At 40.0% G+C, this 18183-nt stretch overlaps 1 protein-coding gene across 5 annotated transcripts in view; it reads left to right on the top strand.

Annotated features, from left to right (window-relative positions):
* SIDT1 (SID1 transmembrane family member 1) overlaps positions 1-18183 on the top strand; it is an 84641-nt gene that overhangs the window by 39989 nt on the left and 26469 nt on the right. For all 5 annotated transcript variants that reach the window (XM_024735349.1, XM_024735347.1, XM_024735344.1 and 2 more), the window contains 5 exons: positions 373-460; positions 2846-2917; positions 3336-3429; positions 11713-11756; positions 17850-17921. In XM_024735349.1, coding sequence (XP_024591117.1) covers positions 373-460; positions 2846-2917; positions 3336-3429; positions 11713-11756; positions 17850-17921 — 370 coding nt within the window. The remainder of the gene's footprint in view (positions 1-372; positions 461-2845; positions 2918-3335; positions 3430-11712; positions 11757-17849; positions 17922-18183) is intronic.

Below are 18183 nucleotides of genomic sequence, written 5' to 3'. Positions count from 1 at the left end.
AAATAATAAAAACTTAATATAGTGAAGCTAAAACTGTCCTAAAAAATAAAGTTTATTCAAGAATTTAATATACAAGTATGAATTATTAAACATAGACTGTTGACATATATTTTATACGGGGTCTACTACAATTCTAAGCACTCAAGTGGGCACCGGACAGATTGAAATCAGAACACTCTATTTACATAATTTCTTGGATATAACAATTATTTTATTATGGATAACCTGGAGTAGATCATGGGAATGTGAGTCCTTTCTGAGGAGCTAGGGAGCAGAGGTGAACTTTACTTTTCTTCTCTTTCCTCTTTCTTTTTGCCCCCACCATTATATGGACTTTCTCCCTTCTTCTCCCTATCTTTATGTCTTGTGCAGAAGAAGGATTTTCCAGGTGAGCAGTTCTATGTGGTGTTTGTGATAAAGCCTGAAGATTATGCCTGTGGAGGATCTTTCTTCATCCAGGGTAAGGAACAGTGAGGAGTATTTATCTACTTAGAAAAACCTAACAGAATGCAATGGAAAGGAAGCCAAAAGCTCATTTTGGCCCCGTCTGGCCCCTTCCAACCATCTCTAGTTCCCACTAAGTGAGGGTCATCAGCAGTGACTTGGCAAGGCAGTCTGAGACATACGTGAGAAAAAAATAAAGGGAAGAAAATAATAAATCTCAAGATATTATTGATACTACAAAATGCCATTTAGTGCCTGAATCTTTTCAAAGTCTTGTACTCCCTCAGTTGACCCAGTTGGCCCAGTTCACTCAGTGGGCCCTTTACTCAACAAATATTTACCACCGTGAAGTAATGATCTTATACAGCAGATCGAGGTCCATTTTCATAGATCATTTTGGTAGCGAGCAGTGATGGAGCCACTTATGTTTATCAGTAGTCATCATTTCCCCAAGGAAAATTCAGACTTCTCAATTCCCATTGCCAAAATTGTACCTTTCAAGACAGTAAGTGAGCAAAGTAGGGCAACTTATCCCAATGGCAGGGGTTATGTCAGCTCTTAGGCATAGTACAAGTGTTTATGGGCAACTACCCACTACCTACCACGGGAAAGGAATAGGCTGTTGATTGAAAACACAGACCCCCCAGCAGCTGATAGGCCATATGTGATCAACACGAAAAGTGTTTACTGTTGAGTGTAACATCGTTCCCTCAGTATTTAGGTGAATTTTCTTCTAATATATTCTTTAATCTCTTAATTACATAGCTCTAGAGTTTTGCCAACATCCAATGTTCTCGGTAAACTATAAGTCCTTTGATGACCATATAAGAAAAAAACAAATTCTCACTGCCTAGAAAAATGCAAACCAACAGTGCAAGAGTGTTCCCCTTTCTCCATACCCTCTCCAGCATTTATTGCTTGTAGATTTTTTGATGATGGCCATCCTGACCAATGTGAGGTGATACCTCATTGTAGTTTTGATTTGCATTTCTCTAATGATTAATGATGTTGAGCATTCTTTCATGTGTTTGTTGGCAATCTGTATATCTTCTTTGGGGAAATGTCTTTTTAGGTCTTCTGCCCATTTTTGGATTGGGTTGTTTGTTTTTTTGATATTGAGATGCATGAGCTGCTTGTATATTTTGGAGATTAATCCTTTGTCAGTTGCTTCGTTTGTAAATATTTTCTCCCATTCTGAGTGTTGTCTTTTTGTCTTGTTTATGGTTTCCTTTGCTGTGCAAAAACTTTTAAGTTTCATTAGGTGGGAATGTAAATTGATACAGCCACTATGCAGAACAGTATGGAGGTTCCTTAAAAAACTAAAAATAGAACTACCATACAACCCAGCAATCCCACTACTGGGCATATACCCTGAGAAAACCATAATTCAAAAAGAGACATGTACCACAATGTTCATTGCAGCACTATTTACAATAGCCAGGACATGGAAGCAACCTAAGTGTCCCTCAACAGATGAATGGATAAAGAAGATGCAGCATACATATATAGTGGAATATTACTCAGCCATAAAAAGGAACAAAATTGAGCTATTTGTAGTGAGGTGGATGGACCTAGAGTCTGCCATACAAAGTAAGTCAGAAAGAGAAAAACAAATACCGTATGCTAACATATATACGTGGAATCTAAAAAAAACCAAAACAATGGTTCTGATGAACCTAGGGGCAGGACAGGAATAAAGACACAGACATAGAAAATGGACTTGAGGACATGGAGAGGGGGAAGGGTAAGCTGGGACGAAGTGAGAGAGTAGCATTGACATACATATACTACCAAATGTAAAATAGATAGCTAGTCGGAAGCAGCTCCATAGCACAGGCAGATCAGCTCCATAGCACAGGGAGATCAGCTCAGTGCTTTGTGACCACCTAGAGGGGTGGGATAGGGAGGGTAGAAGGGAGGCGCAAGAGGGAGGAGATATGGGGATATATGTATACGTATAGCTGATTCACTTTGTTATACAGCAGAAACTAACACAACATTGTAAAGCAATTATACTCCAATAAAGATGTTTTAAAAAAAAAGAAAAAGAAAAATGCAAACCAAAAATGTAGTAGCTCTCTATTTTTGCAGCTGTTTTCTTCAGATGTCTGTGGCATATTGAGCCATATGGTATCAGGAGAAGGGTCAAGCCTTCTTCATTCAAGAAAGGAGGCTGCATTCTCATTTGACTCACTTAGTACTACCAAAATGCACCCAAACAAAGGCCAAGTTGAAAGTTTTAACCAAAGAGAGTATTAGACAGTTTGAAGGTTTTCACGTAGTTCTTGCTAAAAGGAAATTCAGCAACCAGAGTTAATTCTGGACAGTTTTTAAACAGCTGTTCAGATCAGAGACCAGGAACCTAGTATCTGATCCACTGTGCTTTGTTCTTTTTTACCAGAAAAGGAGAACCAGACCTGGAATCTACAACGTGCAAAGAACCTTAAAGTAACCATTGTTCCTTCCATCAAAGGTCAGTCTTGTTACTGAGATTCAGTGGAGAGATTCCTATGTCAGGAAGGCAGTCATGTCATTCAATGCTAATGTCATCCTTCCAGAGAAACATCGTAAGAAAACTAATGTTTACCTTAGAGATAGAAGAGAGAATCAAAGCATTTTGCTACATCCTTTGCAGAAAGAAAGGGAAGTCAATTATGAAGTTGTATACAGGAAGTCCCTCCCCAGCTTCCCTGAGGAAGTCATCACTGTGAAAGGCAGCCATTTATGGACGATGTCTGGGTGACCTCCAACAGCTTTGCTGCTTTGAGTGGAATTATCTTAGGATTTAAGAATGAGTGTGATGCAGATGGGCCCATGAAGCTGTCCTGTCCCAAACATGGTCCTCTCTTCTCTTGAGGACATCCTGACCAAGGCTGTTTCTCTTCCCTCAGGATCTGTTTATGTGAAATCCATTCTCCTCAGTTTCCTCATCTTCTTCTCCTTCTACTTGGGATGCCTGTTTGTTGCATTTGTTCATTATATCAGGTATGTCAAGAGTTTCAAGAAATGTCAACCCCCTTCACCTGTCTCTGCTTAGTGATTAGCACATTAGATTTTAGAGCCATATTAACTGGATTCGAATCTACCTTAGCCACAAACTGTGTGATCTTGGGCAAGTTACTTAAACTTTCTGTGCTTAAGTTTCTTCATCTGTAAAATGAGATAATAATTTACCTCATAGACCAGTATAACTGCAGTGTTTACATCAATGTCCTGCACAGAGTGAGTGCTGATAGTGTTAGCTATTTTCATAGTTAATGAAACTTCAACAGAAAGATAGCTTGGGTAATTTTTAGACCAGAAAATACTTAATGTAGATCCTATGGAATGTAAGAAATGAGTTCTACCTAACATGGAGATTTAGAAACAGCTTTAAACATTCCATCAAAAAGTACAATTAATGCCTAAAATAAATATTGAGGTATAATAAGTAGCAGGAGTAATAAATATGCTTTGACACTACATTACCAGGTGCTTTCTTACTGTTGTAGCATCAATTTTACAGTAAAATGTTCCTCGAGAGAAAAAAAGGAGATAATCATGCTGTAATTTGGAAATTTCCCTTCCCAAGAGTTTGAAGCCCCCAGTGAAAAGAGCACCAGTCTTTCCTTGTATCTCAGAGCAGGCCTGAACCTTGAGAATTCCATAGCTTGTCGTGGTCTCTGTAAAACAACTACAAAGGAATGGCAGGAGGTATAACAAACAAATGTTCTCTCTCCTCTTGAGAATGTAAAGAAAACAAAGCCAGGATAGAGTTTTCAGATTAATGGGCAAGATTAGTCTCATCTGGAGAAAAACCTCAAGGCTACCACAATGATACAACTATCTCAGTGATACAGGCCTACCTCTGACTCATAACTCCTTTCTGTGACTTTTATGAAGCTTTGCAATTGAGAAACTGACTTCAAAAACCCACTGGCCACATCTGGGACAATTTGAGAACCAAAACAATTAAGGAGAATAGTGAATTATAAACCATTGAGAAAAATAGAAATTCATGAATCCATATCAGTAAGGGAAGAAAGGAAGGGAGAAAAGGAGGGAGGAAGGAAGGAAGGAAAGAAAGACCAAAATTCTTACAGATATACATTTAATAAACTCAACAAAATTACTAAAATAGATACACATTAGGGACAGGACCCATTAGCAAATACTGACCTAGAAGGGAGGACTCTTGCCTACAGCAGAACACCAAACACTGACTGGTAAATAAGAAGAGGGTGCTGGAATTGGAAAATCATCATTTTGCATAGATCAGGTTAAGAATCATCAATGAATACTAAAACTAGCAGGAAAATCTGATGAGGATCAACATATTTGCATGGCCTTAAGTGTATCCCCACAAATCGCTTAGTAATTGTAAGGGGAAAAGTAGTAACTATACAGTGGAGAAATTAGACTATTGACAGGGTGATAAAAATATGACCAAGGGAAAGTTGGACACTCTGTGTCTCCAGATGTGATGCCCTGAGAAGGAAATAGCATCACTTATGCAGTATTCCAGCCAGAAATGCACATTTTTAATATAATCCTGAGGAAAAAATTAGACAAACTCAAAATGATGAACATGCTATTAAAATGTATCACGAAAGACAAAAAATAGCTATGGAAATGTTCCAGATTGAGGGAGACTAAATATATGTGACCACTAAGGACAATATTTGATCTCAGACTGGTTCTTTTACTAGAAGAAAAATATGCTATAAAGGACATTATTGGGTCAATTGACAAAACTGTAAAACAGACAGCAGATTAGATAAGATTATCATATCGATGTTAAACGTGCTGAAGTTGACAACTACACTGTGGTTATGGAAGAGAGTATCTTTATTCTTTGGAAATATTTAGGCACAAAAGTTCATGACATATGCAACTTACTTTCAAGTGGTTCAGAAAAAAATTTTTACGTATACATGTATATGAAAACACACATATGCACCCAGAGACAGAATGAGAAAGCAAAGGGGGTAATACGCTAACAATAAGTGAATCTAGGTAATGATACATGAGTATTCTATATTCTATTCTTATTCTTACAGCTTCTCTATAAATGTGAAATTATTTTCAAATAAAAAATTAAAAACAAAATCTCCAGTCTACAGGCAGATATTATACCTGGAAAGTATACGTACATTAACTGGTTATCAGCTCATTAATTTATCAGATCATAATCACTAACACTGAACAAGTACTTATTCTTTGCCAGGCACTCTGAGTAGACTATCTCATCTAAAGCCCCACAACAAGTAGTAGTATTAGCATTATTTGACAGTTCAGGAAATTGAGGCATTCAGAGGTTAAGCAGTTTGACCAAGAATTCACTGCCTGGGTTTGAACCCAGGCAGCCTGGCTCCAGAGCCTTAGCTCTTAAGCAGCCCAGACGAGATGGGTCTGGAGTGATCAGGGCATGTGAAGGAGGGCAGTCCTAATCAAGGAAACCAGGTCAAAAACCTGGAACCCCAGCATGAATTTGATTGAAAAGGGGTCCGAAAAGCTGCCAGTTTTGACTCAGATGAGTTACAGCATCATGGGAAAAGAAGTTCATCTTTTCTGCCTCTCTTAGGAAGGCTGTCTCTACCGCTGATGTTCTAGATTTTAGAAAATAGGTTTCACCTCTTTAGTTACCTAGCAGATATAACCAGTGTACAAACAGACAGAAATTAATAGCTGGATATCAATCTCTCTAAAGTTTTTATTCAGCCTGCTGAAGCGAGCACAGTTTTTGAAAGTTGTGGCGTAGGCTCTGTTGAAACCTCTGGCTGCCAGATTACTTTGCTACTGCCAACTGCACAAGCATAGATTCTTTCCAAATATAGGCAAACTGAAAATAGAAATCTGGAGACATAAGAACTACTTGGCATCTAAATAGGGGAATAAACTGAGAGAAAATGCTAATAGAACTCTTCCTTCATTGAACTAAGCAGAAATAACAAAGTATTCTACAAAACCAAGTGAAGCCAGCCAGTCCTGGAGCAGAATGCCAATTGCTCGTTGAGCCCCCTGTTCTTTATTACTAATACATGTGGGGTTCATAGTACATGCTATGAGATCAGGATGAAAACAATGATTAGAGACATGGCTCCTGTCCTCAGGGAGCTAAGAATTCAAAGCGTTTTTATGCTATTTTTTGTTTTTTATGTTTTTTTGTTTTTATGTTTTTTTGGCTCAACCCCGAACTCCATTCCCCTCCCCACCCCCAGCTCCAATTCATTCAGCAAGTATTTATGGAGCCCCTGCAATGACCCCCCTGGGTCAAGCACTACATACACATCTCTTTTTTTCTTTAATTATATCTATATCAATTTATTTTTAAAATTTATTTTTTAAATTTATTTTATTAATTTATTTTTGGCTGTGTTGGGTCTTCGTTGCTGTGCAGGGCTTTCCCTAGCTGCGGCAGGCAAGGGCTACTCTGTTGCAGTGCGCGTGCTTCTCATCGCGGTGGCTTCTCTTGTTGTGGAGCACAGGTTCTAGGCGCGCAGGCTTCAGTAGTTGTGTCTCATGGGCTCTAGAGTGCAGGCTCAGTAGTTGTGGTGCACGGGCTTAGTTGCTCCACGGCATGTGGGATCTTCCCGGGCCAGGGCTCGACCCTGTGTCCCCTGCATTGGCAGGCAGATTCTTAACCACTGTGCCACCAGGGAAGCCCTGCATACATGTCTCTTATTCCTTCCTCTCAGTCACCCTGCCAGATGTTGAGTTCAAACTACATGATCCTGATTACTCGTTCTTCCCTTGATTCCTGTATTAGTTATCTATTGCCACAATAATGCTGCATAAAAATCAACCATAAGGGCCTCCCTGGTGGCGCAGTGGTTAAGAGTCCGCCTGCCGACGCAGGGGACGTGGGTTCGTGCCCCCGTCCGGGAAGATCCCACATGCCGCGGAGCGGCTGGGCCCGTGAGCCATGGCCGCTGAGCCTGCGCGTCCGGAGCTTGTGCTCCGCAACGGGAGAGACCACAACAGTGAGAGACCCGCGTACCACAAAAAGAAAAAATCAACCATAAAAACTCCAAAAACTCCAACCATAAAAACTCCAATACATATTTACATTTGCTCACAAATCTATGGGTCAGCTGGATGATTCTGCTAATCTGGACTAGGCTCAGAGATCTCAGCTGGGTGTGGTCATAGAGTGAAATCAACTGGCAGGTCAGAGAAGAGCTGGCTTTTCTAGACTGGCCTCAGCTGTACTTTGCCTCTCATCCTCCAGCAGCCTAGCCCTACTGTATCTCCAAAAGAGATGGCAGAAGAATGCAAGGCTTCCTTAAGAGGTAGGTTCAAAAGTGGCATGATATCACTTCCCCCCTTTCTATTGGCCAAAACAAGTGATAAGGCCAGTCCAGCTGCAAGAGGTAAAGACACAGACTCCACTTTTGATTGAAGGAGCTAGATACAAGATGAGGTATAGCCATTTTTCAATCAATCTAGCATAGGTCTCAATTACTCTTTTTTTGTTTGTTCACTCGATACTGCCTGCCTCACCCTAGCTTTGTAAATCATTTAACTCCTCTAATTAAGAACTTTATCAGCTCCAAAACCTAGGGCAAATGTGGTTAAAGCCTGTTAATACAAACACAGTCCAAACACATCATCTTTTATGAGTTCATGTAATTGCCTGCTAGTTGATATCACTAAAATTGCTTTTTTAAAGGGACTTCCCTAGAGCCTCATTTACCAGCTAGAACAGTCAGACCCAATTGTAACTGCTCTCCTTAATGATATGCCTTGTTCACTCAACAAATATTTAGTTATCATTTCCTGAGTGCCAGGCCCTGTCCCAAAGGTTAGTGATACAGTGGTGAACAAGACAGTCTAGATCCCTGCTCTAATAGAGCTTACATTGTACAAAGGAAAAACATATAAGCAAGCAAGCAAACAAGCAATTAATAAAGAAAATAATTTCAGCTAGTGACAGGAGGAGAACAAACATAGTGGTGGGACAGAGAATGATTGGACTGGGGAAGCTACTTTAGATTTGATTTGTTCAGCAGGGAAGACCTCTCAGGACCAAGACCTGAATGGCAAGTAGGAGCCAGCCATGTGAGGATTTGGGGAGAGAGTGGCCCAGGCAGAGAACAAGAGCAAAGGCCCTGAGGCAGGGATGGGTTTGCTGTGTCTAGGAACAAAAGAGGTATGAAGAGAAGTCCTTCCACCAAACATACCAGGATCAGGGGTGTGCAACTTCTAGAGCCCCCATTTGGAAATAAACAAGAACATGTACCAAAGCACAGGCACATGTAGTCCCCAACTTTTCTCCCTTCCCCCCCAACTCCAACTTCATGTCCAAAAGGTAGGCTTATTTGGGGGGAAGAGAGCAATTCACATTTTAATTTTTGATAGACATTTACATTTGATACACCCAGTTTTTAAAATAATGACTTTATTAAGACATAACTCATAGACCATAAAATTCACCCCCCTTTAAAAATTCAGTGGTTTTAGTATATTCACAGTTGCACAACCATCACCACTGTCTAATTTTCATCACCTCCAAAAAGAAACCCTGAGTTTATCAAGATTATAGGATACAAGATCAATATACAGAAATCAATTGTATTTCTATACACTGGCAGTGCATGATTCAAACACGAGATTAAGAAAATAATTCTATTTACAATAGCATCAAAAATAATAATAGAGTACTTAAGAAAAAATTTAAGAAATTAAATATGACTTGTACATTGAAAACTACAAAACATCCTTGAAAGAACTTAAAGAGAACCTAAATATATGAAAAGACATCCTGTGTTCACAGATTGAAAGACTTAATATTATTAAGATGGTATAGTAGAAAGAATAATGGCCCCCCCAAAATGCTTATGTTCTAATATTCAGAACCTGTGAATATGTTACTTTACATGGCAAAAGAGATTTATAGATGTGATAAAATTATGGAGATTATCCTGGATTATCTGTGTGGGTATAATGTAATCACAAGGGTCCTTATAAGAGGGAGGCAAGAGAGTCAAAGACAGGAGGAGGTGTGATGAAGGAAGCAGAGGTTGGAGTAATACATTTGAAGATGGGGGAAGGGGCCATGACTTAAGGAATGCAGGCCATGTCTAGAAGTTGGAAAAGGCAAAGAAATGGATCCTCCCCTGGATTCTCCAGAAGGAATACAGCCCTGCTGATATCTTGATTTTAGCCACATAAGACTCATTTTAGAATTGACATCCAGAACTGAAGATAATAAATTTGTATTGTTCTAAACCACTAAGACTGTGATAATTTGTTACAGCAGCAATATAAACTAAAAGACGTGGTAATACTCCCTTAACTGATTTATAGATTCAACACAATCCCTATGAAAGTCCCAGCTGACTTTCTTCCAAAAATTGATAAACTGATCCTAAAATTCATCTGGAAATGCAAGGGACCCAGAATAGGAAAAAAAATCATGAAAAAAAAAAAGAACAAAGCTGGAGGTCTTACACTTTCTGATGTCAAAACTAACTACAAAGCGACAATATTCAAAACTCTGGCACTGACATAAGGAAAGACATACAGATCAATGGAACAGAATTGAGAGTTCAGAAATAAACACTTACATTTATGGTCAATTGATTTTTGACAAGGGTGGCAAGACAATTCAGTGGAACAAGGATATTCTTTTCAACAAATGGTGCTGGGACATTTGGGTATCCACATGAAAAAGAATGAAGTTGTACCCCTACCTCACAACATATAAAAATAATTAACTCTAAATAGAACATAGATCGAAATAAAAGAGCCAAATCTATAAAACTCTTAGAAGAAAACATAGGTGTAAATCTTTGTGACCTTAGATTAGGTAATAGTTTCTTAGATATGATAGCAAAAGCACAAGTAAAAAAAGAAAAAAATAGGTAAATTGGACTTCATCAAAATTAAAACTTTTGTGTTTTTAAAGGACATTATCAAGGAAGTGAAAATACAATACACAAAACTGGAGAAAATGTTTGTAAATCATATATCCAGTAAGAGTCTAGTATCTAAACTAGGTAAAGAATTCTTACAACACAAAGATAAAAAGAAAAATATCCCCATTTAAAAATAGGCATTTTTGAATAGATGTTTCTCCAAAGAAACATTGAGTCTAGTATCTAAACTAGGTAAAGAATTCTTACAACACAAAGATAAAAAGAAAAATATCCCCATTTAAAAATAGGCATTTTTAAAATTGAATAGATGTTTCTCCAAAGAAATATGCAAATGGCCAATAAGCATGTGAAAAGATGTTCAATAACATTAACCATCAGGGAAATGCAAATCAAAACTACAATGAGATATCACTTCATATCCACTAGGATGGCTATAATAAATTTTTTTTAATGAAAATAACGAGAGTTGGCAAGGATGTAGAGAAATTAGAACCTTGTACATTGCTAATAGGAATGTAAAATATTTAGTTCCTGCTGTGGAGCTACAGTAGAAAACAGTTTAGAAAGAAATGTTAAACACAGAGTTACCTCATACTCAGCACTTCCATTCCTAGGTCATACCCAAGAGAATTTAACACATATATCCACACAAAAGCTTGTACACAAATATTCATAGCAGTGTTATTCATGATAGCTAAAAAGTGGAAACAATCAAAATGTATATCAAGTGTAAACAAATAAATTAAGCATGGTATATATCCATACGATGGAATATTATTCAGCCATGAAAAGACTGAAGTATTCATTCATGCTACCACATAGGTGAACCTTGAAAGCATTACGCTAAGTGAAAGAAGACAGAGACCACATGCAATACAGTTCCATTTATATGAAATGTCCAGAATAGGCAAATTTATAGAGACAGAGAGTAGATTAGGGATTGCCAAGGGCTGGGAGGAGTAGAGAATGAGCAGTAACTGCTATGGTTTGAGATTTCTCTGGGTGATGATGACAATGTTCTGCAACTAGAAAATAGTGGTGGTTGCACAACTCTGTGAACATATTAAAATGCATTGAATTGTGCACATTAAAGGGTGAAAATAAATGAATATGGAAATAAATTCATGAATTTAATATATGTATGCCTGTATGTGCCTAGGTGTGGAATCGCTGGGTCATATTGTGTCTCTAGGTTTAACTTTTTAAGGAACTGTCAAATGGTTTTTCAAAGTGGCTGCTCCATTTTATAGTCCCACCGGCAATGTATCAGAGTTCCTATTTCTGCACATCCAAAGGCCCATTTTTAGGAGATCCTAGCAGACAAATCCGCAACAAAGTCCATAGGGAACAAATGGAAAATGCTGACGTTTTTACGGTCTTAGGAGCATGTGTATGTGCTTGTTTGCAGGTTTCAGAGAAAGTCCATTGATGGAAGCTTTGGTTCCAGTGACGGTAAGAAAAATCCCTGGTTTCAATTCAAACTGATGTCAAGTATGTGGCAACATTCCATTTGGTACTTTTGTCTCTCTGACTTTTGTGATTTCCCAAACCCTCTATTGATTCCTATCCCCCCACAGACACACACAGAGTGGTCTAATCTGCAGTCTTCCTACAGAAAGCAGAGCCAGTGAGAACCAATTTACACACTTGATAATTACTGAGATATGGAGCTCACACTAAGAGCCTTTGTTCGGAGAGTTCCTCATAGTTGTCCACAGCCCATTTGTCAGCAATTCATCTTTTTAAGGAGTTTAATGTTTTCTAGGACATAAACTGTTCATATCTGTCTTATCACAGAGCTGACTTGTGAACAATGGTAAGAATTTATTGTGTCAAATCTAATACAGAGCTTACTTTTCCCAAATTGAGATAGAGGGTTTTTTTTTGTTCAAGGATCTAGAAAACTGAAGTATTTGAGACCAGCAAGTATAAGAGTGTATTATAACTTTGGGAAATCCAGAGTAATTGATTATCCAACCATTGTAATATACCCTTTCTTCCACTCTGAGGATTTGAACAAAGGAATTTAGTTGCTTGATCTTTTTATTAAATCTTTTAAAAAAAATTAAATGTCCTTATTTTTAAAACTTGAGATATAATTGACATATAACATTGTATAAGTTTTGGGTGTACAACACGATTCTATATTTGTATATATTGCAAAGTGCTCACCACTAGAAATCTAATTAACATCTATCACCACACATAGTTATACTTTCTTTTCTTGTGATGAGAACTTTTAAGATCATTCTTTTAGCAATTTTCAAATATACAATACAGTATTATTAACTCTAGTCACCATGTTGTACATTACATCCCCAGGACTTACTTATGTTTTATAACGGGAAGTTTGCACCTTTTGTAAGTGTCCTATTTTTGGAAAAGCCTCAATCGGCATGAGTTTCTCAGTGCTCACAAGCTATTTGGCATAGAAGGATCATTTGGAAAAGGAATGATGGAGTGAGACTTGATTTTTAAGTCACATGCAGCAGATTTTTTTTCTAATTTTTATTGGAGTGTAGTTGTTTTACAACATTGTGTTCGTTTCTACTGGACAGCAAAGTGAAACAGCCATACATATACATATATCCCCTCTTGTTTTGGATCTCCTTCCTATTTAGGTCACCGCAGAGGACTGAGTAGAGTTCCCTGTGCTATACAGTAGGTATGCCGCAGATGTTTAGTTCTGTGTTTTCTACAGTTAAGTTAGAAAGACACAAAGCGACTCCCTACCCCACCCAGCAGGAGTATCTCTCCCTCTGCTGGAGGTCTGCTTCTCCTGCCTTCCTTTGACTTTTGTCTTCCTTAATGTCAAGGTGTCTATTTTTCCAGGCATCCAGGCAATTGGTTTTAATAACATTCAACAGCCAATGTAAAGGAATATAAAAGAACACCTGCTCTAGTATCTTTAAAATGCTAAGTACTACTTTCTATTTTATTCATAAAATGTTAAAATGAAATGTCTTCTCTCTGGATCTCGGCCTTTTCTCTCTGATGCTCTCCAGGTTTTGCTCTTATTTAGGCCTAGTCGAACTTAGAAAGCCCGATTGGTTGGATCCGATAGGTGCTCTGTGAATGGATTCTCTGTTATTTTTATTGTATGAGTGAAGTCATTTTATCACTGCAATGACAATTAAAGGAACTTCGTATTCAGAAGGGTCTCCTGAACAGTGAAGCACTGGTAGACAGAGCTGGGACTTGAGCCAAATCACTGTCCAAGATCAAGATGGCTCTGAAAATTAGCTAAGAGCTAGAGGCACCCTTCAGATAACAAGCAGAAATGAATGAGTGAGCAAAAAAATAAATAAAGATGCATCCGTTGGATTCATGTGGCTGCAGGTAACAGCAAAGTTTATCTCAAGCATACCTAAACAATAAAGAGTGTCACCTCTCCCTGGAAGCTGAGCAGAAGGGTGGGCTTCAGGATTCACTGAGTCCAGTGGCTCTGGTCCTTTTTCCTGCCATTCCCTTGACTCTGCTTTGCCCCCAAAGCTGGTAGTGAGATGGGTCCTCACCTGACAATGTCCAGAAGGAAGGACTGTTTCAGAAGCACCTAGCAACTTCTCTCATGTTTCATTGGCCTAGAGAGGATCATATACTTGTTGCTAAACCAGTCACTGCAAAGGAATCTATTTACTTACAGATCAATCAAGCCTGCTTATAGAATTAGGGTGAGGTCATCTTTTTCTAGGACCAGCGTTTCTCAAACTCAACATTATGGACATTACAGCCAGAATCATTCTTTGTTGTTGGGAGCTGCCCTGTACATTATAGGATGTTTAACCACATCCTTCACCTCAACCTACTAGAATTCAGTAATACACTCCCTCCCTGTGACAACTAAAGTTATGCCCAGACATTGTCAAACATCCCCTTGGGAGCAAAATGTTCCCACCACCCCTACCCCCAACCGAGAATCACTGACTTAAAAATATGGGCTTCCAGGCACAGGTGAGGGAGGATACCCAAACAAAATCCCAGCTTAGTTAAGAAGTAGGAAATAGGAATGTTCACCACAAAGGGCTTTGAAATCAGGAGGAAGTAAGGAACCTGTGTAATGCTGAGAGGCTATGGGAAAGATGGCACATGACCATTGGTGAGACAAGACCTAGGTTCTTCAAACAAGAGCAGAGAAGATAAGCTCTACCCTAGGGAGGAACCAGTTAGTGACTCTTAATCACATGACACAGAGCATGGAGAAACCAGCCTGTAGCAAGAGACAGAGGCAAGTGAGGGACCTTATCTGAAAGCTAATGTGAAAGATTCAGGGGAGGAACCTTTAGAGAGGAGCAAGGATACAGAAATGTCTTTTTCTCCCAAGGGCCAGTATCAGTGTGCCCAAGGGGGCTACGAGAAGTTGAATGGAGCTTAGAGCTACAGGAAATGCCCTGGGGGCTAGTGCCTAGAAGAAATGCTAGGAGCAGCGTTTGAGAAAGGGGACCCCACTAGATTTGGCATGTTGTCTGCCGCAATCAACGTGGAGCTAGATATCTGAGGAACTTGGCCTGATGCTTTCACCCTAGGTATGCCTGAGATGGAGGAAATGGAGCCAGGTCCCTACAACTTGCTAAATTGTTGGCAGCTCTGTTTTAGTTACGTAATGATAGGAAGACTGCATTTGGAAAATCTGTCGGCTCCCCTGCATGTGTTTTTCTTTGATTTGCCTGCAGTTTTTAAAGTTGTGTTTGAAAAATGTTGACATTGGCTCCAACTAAACTAAAAAGCAAAGGAAGTTCTTTCATACTTCATGGGATAAAGAAGGAGATAAGAGGCTGGAGCCCAGGTGAAATGGAAATAGTGTTGGTAAAGAGCAGCTTCAGGCTGTGAAGGGACTTTACTACTGTGGTGTGACTGGATGGACACTGTATTCTCTATTCCTCACTTAGCACTTAGGACAGGGGCCTCTGTGGTAATCTAAAGGGCACTGGGCAAGGCTCTGTGTTCTAAAAACATGTCCTCCAGTGGCTCTATCAGTGGAAAAAACCCACATTTCACATCATTGTTAAAGAGCCTATACAGAAATTCAGTTACCACCTTGAAAGAGAGACAGATGAAACGTGACTCACAGGCCTCTGGGACCACATGAGCTGTCACAGTGAACCTGGGTGCAGCCTAAGAGGAGGGTACTTTCTCAAGTGAGGGAGCTTGGTGAACTTGCCAAGTTTGCAGATTTAAGAACCAAATGGCCAATCAGATCCTTCCCTGGATGGAGCGATTACTGAATCAGCCTCCCAGCAAAGAGCAGGGCCCGGGAGGGATAAGACAAGCTGCGTGCTGAGTCCAGAGGGGTCAGGGAGCACAGGCCATCCTCAGGCTCTGCGGCAACAGGTCTCAGACTCTAGTCCTGACTCTCTACTCTGCTTTTTCCCAGCTTTGCCTGCCCGGTTTTTTCTTCTAGAGGAATTTTACTTTTACGTCCTTCTGCAAAGATTAGTGGTTTTCTTCATTTTCTCCTCAACTTTTGAGATACAGCATGACACTCGTTGGGATAGGTTAGCCAACTGGCATAAAAATGAAATCTCATGTCAGCTAGTTCACAGCGTTACTGACTCCCTCTTCCGCTTCCAACCTCCTGAGTCTGGAGACGGAAGCGGGCAGGACAATTATAAATGTGACGTCCCTGAAAGAGCCAAGCATGCTCAAAATGAAATGAAGTTTTTCTCCTCACATGGAGCAATTAATATAAAAGGCAAGCACGCAAGCATATCCTATTCTAAGTTAGTAAAGCAGACAGATGGCAAAGGGCCCGCACGCAGAGAAAAACATACCAGAACAAGTCTCCCCATTAAGATGAGCTCATTCACAACTTTATATGTTTGCTTATTCCCAGCCAGAACATCTTGGTCTGTCCTATAAACTGATATTTTGTGTTTAATTCTGCTTTCTAAATGCCATACAGTTAAATAGAAATATGGCTTGCCTTCTGGGCGCATCCATCATGTTTGAAGTTTGGGAGGTAATGCTTCGGTTTTTGCATTCTAAGAAGGTCTTAGACATTAGAAATGTTAACAGAATACCGTTATCCCGTGTTGACCAGTCTCCTATTTAATTGTGCATATAGAAATGCACAGATTTGTTTTTGTTTTGTTTTTGTGGTACGCGGGCCTCTCACCGTTGTGGCCTCTCCCGTTGCGGAGCACAGGCTCCGGACACGCAGGCTCAGCGGCCATGGCTCACGGGCCCAGCCGCTCTGTGACATGTGGGATCTTCCCAGACCGGGGCACGAACCCGTGTCCCCTGCATCGGCAGGCGGACTCTCAACCACTGCGCCACCAGGGAAGCCCAGAAGTGCACAGATTTGAAACAAGTGCACTGCTCATGAAAATCTCGATGCTCTTGTCCATCACAGAACCATTGTTGTTGTGGTTGCCTCGGGGTGAAAAGAACTAGCGACTACATGGAAACCAGGTCCTGCTCGATTGCGAGGCAGAGTGCAGAAATCATCGAAGTCTGAACAAACCTACACAGCTGGCTTTTTCTTTTTAGTGAAGTTGTCGCCTAACAAAACAGTGATTGTTTTTGTTTGCTCACTTGCTTTGACTTTAGTTTTTGCATTTTTTTCTCTTTTGATCACACACACGAAAACCCTTTGCCTCCTACAGACCATTTCAACCCCCCGCTGCAGAGGAACTCAAGCGTCCTCCGCCGCACGTGTCTACTTCCCATGCCAGGGGGCTTCCCAGGAACAGAAAATGCCCAAAATTCTGGGGTTTATGATTTTAGTATCATTCTTCGCTTACTATTTGCACATGTAATATTTGGGAAAGTTTGAGGCGCGTCCTCTTAAAGAATGTTTTTCTCTCACTGCCAACAACCATTTGGCAACAGACATGCCTATTCTACCTCTGAACTATCCCCCAAACAACCCATACTCCTGCACATCCTTAGTTCACGTTGTCATTATTTTTTGCTCCAAGGAGTGCAGTAATTTCCAACCTGTCAGGGCTCATCCCGTCTATAGTTAGGGTACTGTTAATGACTGTGACAAATAAACCTCCGAATTATAGCCCCTTAATCACGGAAGTTTATTTCTGGTGTTTATGTTCAGCGGTGGCCTTCCTCACAGTGATTCCAGGACCCATGCGCCTTTGTTCTTGTGATTCTGCAACACTGCCAGGCAGGAATCGGCAACGTTTTTTCTGTAAAGTGCCAAATGGTAAATGTTTTAGGCTCTGCGGGCCACGTAGTCTCTGTTGCAACTGCTCCACTCTGCCATTGTAGCCAAAAGCAGCCATAGACATACTCAACGAGTGGCTGTGTTTCAGTAGAACGTCATATGTAAATACTGAAATTTATAATTTTACCTGCCATAAAATACTCTTCGTCTTCTGATTTTTTCCCTAACCATTAAAAAGATTTAAAACCACTTTTAGTTTAAGGGCCACACAAAAACGGGTGGCAGGCTAGATTTGGTCTGCAGACCATAAAATTGGCCTGCAGGCTCCTACATTAGAGTGAAAAGAAAATCAAACTATTTAGAGTTATGTTCTTTCATTTTGGCAACTGGACATAAAGTGTTTGCCTCTTTGCTTTTCTTTTTAACAGGCTCTGGAAATACGTCGGTGTCACATCCCATTGCTGCCAGCACCCCTGAAGAAAGCAATTATGGGGCAATAGGTATTTCCTACAATGAGTCCATTCATGGAAGTGTTTCCTGATTCTCCAAAGAATAGGATACAAGGAGCCCTCCAGCCACTAATAACTGTGAGAGTGGGCAAGGCCGTCATCGTATAAGATTATCTTTTATTTATAAGATGAATTGGCTCGATGATCTGGAAGGTCCCTTCCAGCTCTAATTTTCTCTGGTTCTATTGATCCGTTTCTTGGGTCTACTAGCCACACTTGAGCAGAATTTTCTACGGTTGCCATCAACTCCCTT

The sequence above is a fragment of the Neophocaena asiaeorientalis genome, unplaced genomic scaffold (genome assembly GCF_003031525.2).
Source record: "Neophocaena asiaeorientalis asiaeorientalis breed wild unplaced genomic scaffold, Neophocaena_asiaeorientalis_V1.1 scaffold136, whole genome shotgun sequence".
NCBI classification, from domain to species: domain Eukaryota; kingdom Metazoa; phylum Chordata; class Mammalia; order Artiodactyla; family Phocoenidae; genus Neophocaena; species Neophocaena asiaeorientalis.
The sequence above is the reverse complement of the archived record's forward strand: the minus strand, read 5'-3'. Positions and strand labels throughout refer to the sequence as shown.